The sequence below is a fragment of the Planococcus citri genome, chromosome 2, assembly GCF_950023065.1.
Source record: "Planococcus citri chromosome 2, ihPlaCitr1.1, whole genome shotgun sequence".
In the NCBI taxonomy this organism is placed as follows: domain Eukaryota; kingdom Metazoa; phylum Arthropoda; class Insecta; order Hemiptera; family Pseudococcidae; genus Planococcus; species Planococcus citri.
The window spans coordinates 43,390,443-43,402,794 of record NC_088678.1 but is presented as its reverse complement, the minus strand read 5'-3'; the positions used below and the strand labels follow the sequence as shown (position 1 = coordinate 43,402,794).

The 12,352-nt window shown below is 33.2% G+C and overlaps 1 protein-coding gene across 4 annotated transcripts in view; it reads left to right on the top strand.

Moving 5' to 3' along the window:
- Positions 1 to 12,041, top strand: part of zfh1 (Zn finger homeodomain 1) — a 358,078-nt gene extending 346,037 nt beyond the window's left edge. For 2 of the 4 annotated variants that reach the window (XM_065350412.1, XM_065350415.1), the window contains 6 exons: positions 716 to 757; positions 3,977 to 4,117; positions 4,500 to 5,585; positions 8,719 to 9,381; positions 9,467 to 9,671; positions 9,845 to 12,041. In XM_065350412.1, the coding sequence (XP_065206484.1) occupies positions 716 to 757; positions 3,977 to 4,117; positions 4,500 to 5,585; positions 8,719 to 9,381; positions 9,467 to 9,671; positions 9,845 to 10,038 (2,331 nt within the window). In that variant the 3' untranslated portion in view covers positions 10,039 to 12,041. The remainder of the gene's footprint in view (positions 1 to 715; positions 758 to 3,976; positions 4,118 to 4,499; positions 5,586 to 8,718; positions 9,382 to 9,466; positions 9,672 to 9,844) is intronic. The other 2 variants (XM_065350414.1, XM_065350413.1) reach the window with 2 other exon arrangements.
- The last annotated feature ends 311 nt before the right edge of the window (positions 12,042 to 12,352 follow it).

Genomic DNA, 12,352 nt, shown 5'->3' with positions numbered 1-12,352 from the left:
GAATTTTTTGTGGGTACATGAATATCAAAAAAATTAAAATGAAGTAAAAGTCATTGAAACATTTGGTAAAAATGTTTGTAAATAAAAAATAAAAAATATAATTTTTGCCAAAATTTGTTTAGAATGTTCCTGAAATTGGAGAAATTTTGTAGTATTGAAACAAAGATGAAAATAAATTGAAAATACATATTACCCAAAAGAAACCATAATAAAGTTTTAAAAATATTTAGACAATAATCTCCCCCCCCCCCTCATAAAAATTGAAAACATTCGATTTTTTTTAAAAACTCAATTCGTATTACTAATTGAAAAAACGTGAATAACTTGATCGTTACGATAAAAAACAAAATGAAAGTCATTTTAAATCGAGACTAAATGAAGAATAGGTAATAATTATTTTCGAAACTATGGGTTCAAAATCAATTTTCCTATATTTTGCTTTTACAATTTTTTTTTTTTTTTTTTTTTTGTTATCTGAGTGCGTGTCTTTTCACTTTCTGTATGTCAAAAATCTAAAAAGCTCGTTTTTATTTCGTTTAAAAAAAACACACAACTGATCGTAAAGTAAAAATTGTAATACAAACGTGAGAACGAAAATTTCCATAATCAAAGTACATATAAACCGACGTTAGATTTTTTTATACCTATTTATTTTCGACCAAAACATATGTACTTTAATGGGGCTGTTTTTCAAAGTATCTCTCTATTGTTCTAGGTCCCTGATCAAGTATCAAATCACTCTTGCCATTTGTTCAAAGTAGGTATTACGTTATCACGATTAAAATATTTAAAAATAAAATTACTATAGGCTATACTTTACCTACCTACTTACTAATTTTCATTTCGAAATGTGGTTTAGAAAATTCAAACAGAAGATTCAAAATTTTTAAATATAAAGGCCCTAGGCAGATAAGTATGGTCGAGCGGCCCCCGGGACCTTCAGAGATGAAACTTATGTGGTGTATAGGTACCCCCAAGATAAGTATTTTCCCCAAGTTTTGGACCTCAACTCTGAGTGGTTCTTGAGTAATTCCTCAAAAATCGAAAATCGTTTTTAATTTTTTTCTCAGGATTGACTTGGCCAATTTTTTTCAAACTTGAACCAAAGTGTACGTATGCATAAGGGCTACTCCCAAAAAAATCAACAGCCCCCTCCCCCCACTTTTCCACCTCCAAAATTTAGATTCAATTTTTTGAGGCCCCCCTTACCCCCCAAGGCCTTTTGGCACACTTTTCGAAAAATGTTTTTTAGATGCAGTATTAATCCTAGAACAACATATAACTTACCCAAAACTGTACCTCGGGTGCGCCATAGTCAAATTCGACCAAAACCAACACCCCCTCACCTGTAATAAGGTTAATATGGTACCTACGCCACTGTTATTGAAGTAACTTCTGGAGTATGGCTTATAATGTTGTAATTTTTAAATGTAAATGATGTTTTTGAGAGTCGTTATTCACAAATTCCCATTTAGGGGCAGCGAAGCACCCCCTCCCCCAAATTTGGGCGAAACTTTCAGAAAGAAACCTGGGGCATGTGACATATCAAATTATATGTTTTTGGTAACGCTGAACATGAATATGACGTCAGATTTCTGATTGGACCCCACCCACGGCCCCCAACGCCTCCCCAAATGAGGTAAAAATTCAATAAAAGGGGTTTTTTTGTGCGACACATGAAATAGTATGTTTTTGGCGACGCTGAAACCGAATATGACGTCAGGTTTTTTATTGCACTCCGTCCACGGCTCCCAGCACCTTCCCAAGGGGAGTATCCCAAAAAAAATGGTTTTATTCTGGTGACACATGAAATAGGTAGTGTGTTTTCGATATCGCTGAACACGGATATAGCCTTAGTTTTTCAAATTGACGTCACCCATAGCTCCCAGAACCTCCTCCCATGGGTAATTGTCCAAAAAAATTTTTGGGGGCCATGGATGGGGTCCAATCAAAAACCTGACCTCATATTCGGTTTCAGCGTCGCCAAAAACATACTATTTCATGTGTCGCACAAAAAAACCCCTTTTATTGAATTTTTACCTCATTTGGGGAGGCGTTGGGGGCCGTGGGTGGGGTCCAATCAGAAATCTGACGTCATATTCATGTTCAGCGTTACCAAAAACATATAATTTGATATGTCACATGCCCCAGGTTTCTTTCTGAAAGTTTCGCCCAAATTTGGGGGAGGGGGTGCTTCGCTGCCCCTAAATGGGAATTTGTGAATAACGACTCTCAAAAACATCATTTACATTTAAAAATTACAACATTATAAGCCATACTCCAGAAGTTACTTCAATAACAGTGGCGTAGGTACCATATTAACCTTATTACAGGTGAGGGGGTGTTGGTTTTGGTCGAATTTGACTATGGCGCACCCGAGGTACAGTTTTGGGTAAGTTATATGTTGTTCTAGGATTAATACTGCATCTAAAAAACATTTTTCGAAAAGTGTGCCAAAAGGCCTTGGGGGGTAAGGGGGGCCTCAAAAAATTGAATCTAAATTTTGGAGGTGGAAAAGTGGGGGGAGGGGGCTGTTGATTTTTTTGGGAGTAGCCCTTATGCATACGTACACTTTGGTTCAAGTTTGAAAAAAATTGGCCAAGTCAATCCTGAGAAAAAAATTAAAAACGATTTTCGATTTTTGAGGAATTACTCAAGAACCACTCAGAGTTGAGGTCCAAAACTTGGGGAAAATACTTATCTTGGGGGTACCTATACACCACATAAGTTTCATCTCTGAAGGTCCCGGGGGCCGCTCGACCATACTTATCTGCCTAGGGCCTTTTGTGATTTTAGTCGAATGTTGTGTTTTAAAAAACTCATTAGATTCTCACATTTCAAAAAAAAAAAATGTCAATCAATTTATATGTACCTATGAAATCTGAGTAGTGTTCAGAAAATGCTGTGTTGGGTAAAAAGTTTTCGTACCTGAAATCCTGAATCATTCGTAATAATCAAAACAATTTCTGGAATTGATTTCTCCAATGATTGTTTTTGAAAAAAAGTGTCATTTTAAAAAAATTAAATACCTACCTATCTACTTACGAATTGGTACCATTTTCGTTATCGTCGTCATAATTATTGGCATTTAAGCTCAATTAGTCAAACAAAACCTGTTTTATTTTTTAATCAATTGCGCAATAATTTGTTCTTAAACTACGAATACACATATTGCAATATTTGAATAACCTAACTTAAAAAGATACAAGAGTCGACTTATAGATAAATACACATTATTTAGGTGCATGATCACCTCACATAGATACGAACAATCGTGAAAAAAATATGACATATTAACCAAAGTATACGTACCTCTAAAGTACCTACTTTTATTTATTCTACATATTGTAAACATGGCATCAACTATCAGACCTTTATTTATAGTCAGGTACAAAAGTCAAAGAAAAATGACTGCACCTTGGCTAATTTTCTGTAGATATTTACCTCGTTTTTGTTACGTTACATTAAGAATAAAAGTAATGGCTCGTATAAAATAAATAAATACGATAAGCAATTTTATCGTAAAGCTTATTAGTTTTTACCTTTGTGGTTGTGACGTAGTGTGAGAAAATGAAACAAAAGATGCAAGAGATATTTACTGGTCCGTTTCTGTACATTGTACACACGTCTATCTCTAAAAATTAGGTACCTCTATACCTATACATGATGTCCCATCGAATATCTGACAATCTGACATTTTTTGAAATTCGAATTCGATGAACCTTTGTTCAAGGGTTATGAATTGCAAAAGTTGAAATGTTGACTTTTTGGAGGGAACTAGTTTTTGAAAATTTTAAGCGTCTTTATTTTGAAATTAAAGCTGTTTGTCTTGTACCTGGCCTGTAAAATGGGACACTCTGTATAATACTTTATTTTATATAAGCGTAATAATATTTTAATCAAATCTGTACTTTTGGTACTTTTGTGTAAATAAATTACTAACGTGAATCGTTTTGGTGTTTTCTTTTGTTTACAGTCGTGTAAAGTATGCAACAAAACTTTCGCAAATGTGTACAGACTTCAAAGACACATGATTAGTCACGACGAAAGCGCAGTTTTACGTAAATTCAAATGTCCACATTGTGAAAAAGCCTTCAAATTCAAACATCATTTAAAAGTAAGTCCAAGTTTTTCTTCGAATAAACTTTAGGTATAGTTGGGATTATGATACGTACTTGTATTCAAAAATTTACAATAAGGGATCATTTTTCACTTTTTTTTTTTTTTAAATTTAGTGATTTACATTTTTATTGAAAAATAAAAGGGAGACTATTTTTACCAAATTTTTATAGAAATGATAATACGGGTGATTACTTTCATTCGTGAAAACCATGATATTTTCACCCACCCCCCCCCCTCTCCTCCTTTTTTTGGTATCATTTTTCAAAGTTATTGGTTGAAAATTATGGAAAAAGTTGATTGGAATTAGAAATACCTACTCTTAAAATCTACAATAATGACGTGAGACTAATAATTCACTTTTTTTTTTCATCTTTCAGGAACACATTCGTATCCACAGCGGTGAAAAACCATTCGAATGTAACAACTGCGGCAAACGATTCTCGCATTCTGGATCGTATTCGAGTCACATGACATCGAAAAAATGCCTAATAATGAATTTAAAAGTCAGCAATCGTAATAGAAACAACGACACGAAGGTGTCGAACGGACCTCAACAACAAACCGCTACCAATTACCCGCCCAGCAATCGTATTAGTCCCAGTAAACAGAAATCAATTACTAATTTAGCCAACAACATCAACAACAATAATAATAACAACACTAATAATAATAATAAAAACACCGCCAACAACAACAATAACAACAATAATATCTTATTCGCACCGATATTACCAAAGTACAACGAAGGTCACGGTATACTGATCCCTAATTACGCGAATTCTGCAGCCATCTCGAACAACCTGCATTCGTTCTATTTGCCCTCCAGTTTGACGATGAATCAGCATAATTTGCCTTACGCGTTTCCGCCGTCGTTGAGCCATTTGCTGGAGCAATTCTCGATGACACCGTTGAACGTCAATTACCAAGAGAGTAAAGATCGAGGCGAAGATGGCGTTTTGCAGAACGGCGACGTAATCAAAAAAGAGTCGAAGTCCGAAGAAGAAGACGAAGACGTGTCGATGAAATCGCCTCAGTCTATGGATGAGAAACGTCCGGATTTAGAAGCAGTCAAACGTATCCTAGAAACCGTCAACGTTAATGTTACCAAACACCTTTTCGGCAGCGCTAATATACCGACGAAATTATCCTCGGCGTCGTGCAGTTCGGGTTGCCCGAGTATATCTAGCGAAGTTCCATCGCCCGCAGTCGACGAACAGTCGACGACCAACGAACACTGCTGTAAATTCTGTTCTGCAAGTTTGGGTTCGTATGACGAACTACAACAGCATGAGAAACACTGCGGCTGCAACAGAGAGGAAAAGAAACCCGAAGGATTGGCTGCTAAATTAGTAGATGTCGTTTCCAATCACCGGGAAGAAACCAACGGTACGTCGAATTGTAACAGCGACAGTGAAGAAGATACGCCAGGCTGTGGAAAAGAGTACATGATGACCGAAGACGAGGTAAGTTCTAAGTTCACAACCACAACGACCCTATCTTTGTATAAGAGCCGACCCTAGTAGTATTTTTATTTTTTAAAATAGGATCTACCTAGATGTAGAGTGTGTAGAGGGCTAGCGACCAGTTTGGAGGGCGGGCGAGTGAACGAATTTAATTATTCTAATAGCGCAGTAAAATTAAATCTCTCTATTTTGCACATTTTCAAAGGGGTTGAATCCTTCGGGGATATGGAAAATGAACGATCACAACGATAGGTCATGTTTCTACCTCTGTTCTTTTTTAGTTTTTCATTCCCCTTTATTTTTCCAAATCGACACCCCTTTTTTTCAGCTCTGTGTATTGCTAACTTCTTACGTGTACCGTATACAGTTGGGGGATGTACCAGATGCAGGTGTGTGTTCGATTCGGGGTCCAAAAAACGCCAAGTTTAGATGAAGCGTTGGTTGTGAAGATTTCGATTGAAGGAGACAAATTCTGACACTTGGGTTTCTCAACTTACCAGTCGTGACAGGTTCCACTGTATGGGAGGCAATTTTTCGAGTTGACGTTGTATACCTAGGTTAAAATATTAAGACGAATAAAAAAATACATATGGTACCGACTTGTAAAAAAAATTAATTTCTAACAAAAAAATTATATTTTATTTATCTTTTTTCAATCGAGTAGGCGCTATTTGAAGAACTCAAAAGGGGAAAAAGATACTTTTTTCTTCTTCTTTTCAAGCTTGCATATCTCCTTTAATAGTTTTGAAGATATTGGTGATAATGTACAATAAACCTTTTTTTAGAAAATTCACTCCTATGAGAAAGGTCCTCTGCACATTTTATTTTCGGTATCTTCAAAACTGATGGAAGTAGGTAACTATTTCAAAAAAAATTGTTTTCCATATTTAATTTTGAAAAAATCATATCTCTTCTGCTTGGTTTTAATAAAGATACCAAAGGTACCTATGCAAAAATAGTTGAATTTTTTATTTTTAGAAAAAGGTACATGTAGTACGTCGCATATGTTTTCTTAAATTTCAAACATTCAATTTTTTTAAATCTTGGTCTTACTCCTCGAAGAAAAAAAAATGTTGATAATACCTAATAACAACAAGTGAATGATTTGCAATAGTACAGATAGATAAGTAAACTTTTTTATTTTTCAAAAACAGTCTCATTTCAAGTCAAAAATTGTTTAAAATTGTCACCTTTTCGCATTGAATTTCAAAAAGTCTCACATTTTTCTCATAAATTGCGAAAAAAAGTTTTACTTTTTTGCCAAAAATTCCTAAAAATATTTGCTTTGTGCTAAAATTTTCATTTATCATTTTTCCTCCAAAAATTTCCAATAAGTCTCACGTTTTTACTAAAAATAGCTAAGAAGTTTCGCTATTTTTTTTTTTTTTTTTTTTTTTTTTTTTTTTGGAAAAAAATGTCTACAAAGCTCTATTTTTTGTTAAAGTTATAAAAGCCATGCTTTCGAACAAAAATAGCAAAAGCTTTTTTCTTTTGTCAAAGATTGCCGAAAAGTCTATGGCCAAAAATCCAAAAATTGCTCAAAATTTTCACTTTTTGGCAAAAAAAAACAAGAAATTTCACTTCTTCCTCAAAAATTCTCAATAGACTTTGCCTTATGCTGAAATTGCCAGTTTTTCTTTTTTTTTACTTTCCGGAAATTCTCACTTTTTTTAACAATCGTTGTTTTTTTGCTAAAATTACCAGTCTTCCTTTTGGCCAAAAATTTCCAAAAGTCTTCACTTTTTAGTTTTTACCAAAAATTCCCGATAAATCTCACTTTTGCCAAAAATTGCTAAAAATCTCTCTGTCTTCTGCTAAAATCGTTAACGTCCCCTATTCTGCGAAAAAATCAAAAAATTACATTTTTTTTTCGAGAAGTTGCCTGAGTCTCTCTTCTTTTTCAAAACTTAACAATTCTTAAAACACTTCAACTTTCTGCTAAAAATAGCCAAAAAGTCTCCTCAACGTTTCCCTTTCTGCCAAAAATCAAAGTCTCACTTTTTCCAGAAGTTGTCTGAGTTTTATTTTTTTGACAAAAATTGCCCAAACTTATCAGTTTTTTCCAAAAAATTACTAAAAAGTTCTGCTGCAAATGTTTTTTGCAAATTTTGTAACTTTTTTGATTAGTTTTCGTCTACTTTTTGGTTACCTAACTACTTTTCGAATTTTTTTGGTCACCTAAGTTACTTTTCTGGGGTAAAAGTTGAAGGAGATATTATACAAGCTCGATAAGACGGGGAAAAAAGACAGAGAACCCAAAATACACACTATTCAAAATTTTTGGTACTAAATTTATTTTTCGATTTTTAATTTGTACCAAGAAAAAGAAAGAATTGGAAATTTCAACAAATTGACTCAAAAGGCTGATATTTGATTTGTATCCTAATTCCGACCTTTCAAGTCGATTGGGTATGATTTCAAACCGTTTTGGGGCCTCCGTTGGATTTTCATTTTTCCCCTCAATTTTCAAAAATACCTGGAGAAAATTTTGGTACTGGCTCAAAAATATTTTGAAAATACGGACCCAAATCCACCGAATGAGCCACAAAGATGGTTAATCCGAGTTTATAGGGGCTGAATTTCATTTTCGCCCTATTTGAAGCATTTTTTCGAAAACTATAAAAACTGAAAATTTGCTGGAGGCTCCAGAACGGCTTGAAAACATCTCTAATCGAGCTGGGAGTCCAAAAATAGGATACAAATCAAATTTCAGCTTTCCAGGTCATTTGGTATAATTTTGAATTTTTATTTTTTGCCTCTAGTTTGAATTTTCAAAAATTAATCTGAGAATTGAAAAATAAATTTCAGTCTCTGGAATTTTTGATAGTGGTGTATTTTGAAGTCCTCTATCGATCCCCCGATGTCCGGTTCGAAATTTTTTGAGGATGGGTACTTCTTTTGTTTCTGATTCGTGACGGTCCGAGCATCACTGCTGGCAGGTTAAGTTGCCTATCTAATAGACTTTAGGCACTGTCGCGAATGTGAAATTAATCAGAAATGTGACAAAAATCACCATCTTCCATACTATATACATTATTTTAATGCACCCATAACTCTACCTACCTGGCTCATGATCTTTCTGTGTACTAATTTCACTCTGAAATTTTGTTCTAATATCGAATTCTTTTCGCAGGACTCTGAAACAATGGACAGTCGTAAAGTACGCGTACGTTCGCAAATCTCCGAAGAACATCTCATCATCCTAAAACAATACTACGCCCTTAATCCGCGACCCAAACGCGAAGAATTGGAAAACATCTCCCAAAAGGTCGGCTTCCCTGTACGAGTTGTCCAGGTTTGGTTTCAAAATAACCGAGCTCGAGATCGCCGAGAAGGGAAATTAGTCTACTCTCAATACAAGTCAACGTATCCGTCGTTCGCTCTCACTTCGCTGAATCCGAACACGGAGTTCTACTCTTCGCCTACTTCGTCACCGCAGATCTCAACCGATCAGCCTTTAGATTTATCTACGAAAAAATCATTCAACTCTAGTCCAATGACATCGCCGTATCGATACGATTCGGACGAATGCGGCGCCGTAAACTTATCCCGAAAGTCACCGTCCGTACATCAGAATAATGTGCAATATGGCGAACGCAATCAGACACCTCCGTTGATCGATAATAAACTGTCTAGAGGGTTACCGCAGAGAAATCTTACGCCTAATGGTACTCCGGCAGGTTATTTTTCAATGGATCGTATTATTTATGTTAATTCGTCTCAATCACCGGTTACATCCAGTAGTCCTAACTACAATGGTAGTTGTAGTCCGAATTCGTCTGATTCGTGGAAACAGGTAAATATCCTGAACTTTACCGCCAGTTCTACGTACAATATTACAATTGAAGTTTCTTAACCGTGTATATTTTTCTTTATTTCAGGATTTCCTGAATTCCAACGAAAGCCACGACATGAAATTTGGCGAAGACTCGATCGACGGCCAAACAATCGTCACGCCTACGAAGAAAGCTAAGCTAAATTGTAACGCGGTCGATTCAGAAATAGAGGGTCAGTTCTCGTGTGAATTTTGTGACAAAACTTTTACAAAACAAAGCTCTTTAGCAAGACATAATTATGAGCATTCAGGTGAAGATAAATCCGAAATTCGGATATTGAAATTTTTTTACAAAATTAACATTATTTTTTTTTTAGTATTTTTGGCTTAAAATATAACTTTTGAAACTATCGCATTAAAACGAAAAAAAACCTGCTTTTCAACGCTGAAAAAACTAACATGTAAATTTTTTTATCACTTACAGGTCAACGGCCGCACAAATGTGATATCTGTACGAAAGCTTTTAAGCACAAACATCACTTAGTCGAGCATAAACGTTTGCACAGCGGTGAGAAGCCATTTCAATGTACAAAATGTCTAAAAAGATTTTCACATTCGGGATCCTACAGCCAACACATGAATCACAGATTTTCCTACTGTAAGCCTTACAGAGAATAGGCTAAAAGTCAAATTCGCCCTTATTTCAGCGATGATTCATCTCATTCCATTAATGTGTCTTATTTTTACTTCTCTAATTAAGCTTTATTACTCGTATCAATTCTCTTTTTTTTTCTCGTCTAATTTTTATTGTTTAATGTTTAACGGAACTTTATCATTTTCCTTCTTTTTCTCATTACCTATATTTTACTCGTGCCATTTGCTTACTATCTCTTTCTCTCTTTTTTTTCTAGTTTTCTTAAGCTTACCAAATATTTTTTTATTGCATTTTTTTCAAAATGTGCGAGTGCAATAGGTTTTTAAAGGTTATAGAGTTGAAAATTATTTTTAAAATCGATTAAATTTGATTACATTGTGATATTTTATAATTATTTATGTATTATTTATCTAATTATTATTTATGAAATCTGCGTATAAATTCTGGAACAAAAAAAAATCTCCAATTTTGTAATTAGTGAGAAGGAAATTCAAAAATCGATTTACTTAAAAAATTATCATTGTTTTTGATCGAGTATAACTTTTTAATATTGAAATTCGCGACAGTATTTTATGTATTAAATTAAAATTCACTATTATTATTGTTTTTGAATTATTGACCTCGTACCTGTTACAGAATATTATTGTAAGTAGTAATATTTATTACCTACGTCCTGATTTTTTTTTTTTTTTTTACTTAACGTTGTTTTAAATTTACTTATTTTTATAGGGCATGTTTCGCAATAGTTACAAATACTAAATTTTGTATAAAATACGTCTAGAACGTGTATCTATTCCGGCGATTGTTACCAAAAAAAATCAAAATAGGTACGTATTTATGTGTTTTTGGTTAATGTGTGTTCCTTTTTGACGCAACAGCCTTACATACTGTGATAGATAAAAATCTGTATCCAGTTTTCAACGAAATTGAAATCCGCTGAATATGTTACACCATTTGTACTATATTATATATTTTTTTTTATACTTAAAAAACAAAATGTAATCGAGTGAGCTTATATTTTTATTTAAGAACGCATTGATGCTAAAAAAAAAAATTGATGTAAATATATGTAAAAACAAAAAAAAAATAGGTAAAAAACACAAAAAAAATCCGTATTTGATTAATTAATCTCTACATTTATATAGTCAATAGAATATATCGTTTGTGATTTTGTATATGTATACAATATACATACCGAAATGGAACAATTTTTTTGAACGTCTTCCATTAACAAGCTCCGGTTTTTGAAATAGTCCTAATGTGATACCTTTTTACGTTAAACGTAAATCTCTTCTAAATTGTTAAATTTTATAAGTATTTATTTTGTATGAGAGAGCAAAGGGAAAAAAAGGTCACACATTGTTCTGCTTTTAGAAGAATTAAAACTTCACCAACAGCTCTAGTCAGTTAAAATTTAAATTTTCATCTATGTTAAATTTATTTGTGTATTTATAAGATTTTTTCCGAATGTTAATTTTTTTATTATTATATTCTTCCCCGAAATATTTGATGACAATAATTGGACGGAATTACCTACCTTATAATCTTTGTACATGTGTATATTTTTTTTTTAATGGAAAAGAAGTGTATATTTTCGCATACAGCAGTATTTACGTATTACGAAATTTTTGGATTACTATCTATATTTGTTTTTTGATGCTTGAAAATGAATAGTTTATAGACTTTAAGTTGTACTTCGCGACGAAAATATATATTTTATGATGAATTGAATTACTTCGAGCATTGTTAAGCTTATTGTATAAATTTTTTGTAGGTTGGAAATGATTTTTAATGAATACCTCGTCGTGATTACGATATGTATTATTTTTTTTTAATTTATTACTATTTTTTTTTTTTTTTTTTTTTTTTGAATTGAATTGATTTGATTTGTAAGTATACATTCAGATATGCCATTTTACTATACTAAAATATTTCCAGCTGTATTATCATTAATTAAAGAAGTAAGACATGTTCAATACTTGTATGTAAATAGCATATTTTTTCAAATACATATGTCAAACAATAAATATCAAAATTTTTCAAGTACATTTATATCCGAAAAAATAATTCTGTGTGAGATTGTGACCATCCAACCAATGGTAAGATTTCGAGAACATTTCGCTTCAGCAGCATCTTTTCAAAATGAAGGTCTGAATTGTGAAACTTGATGGATACTTGCATCAAATTTTCAGAAAATACGCAAAAAAATCATTAAAATATTCGATTTTCTTGCAAGATTCTAACTCATTTTGATAGGTTGCATGCCACCTACCTATTCAAAAATTCTAAAAATCATGGCCCAAGTTTGGGCTCAAAATTCTTTTAAAACACTCAAAA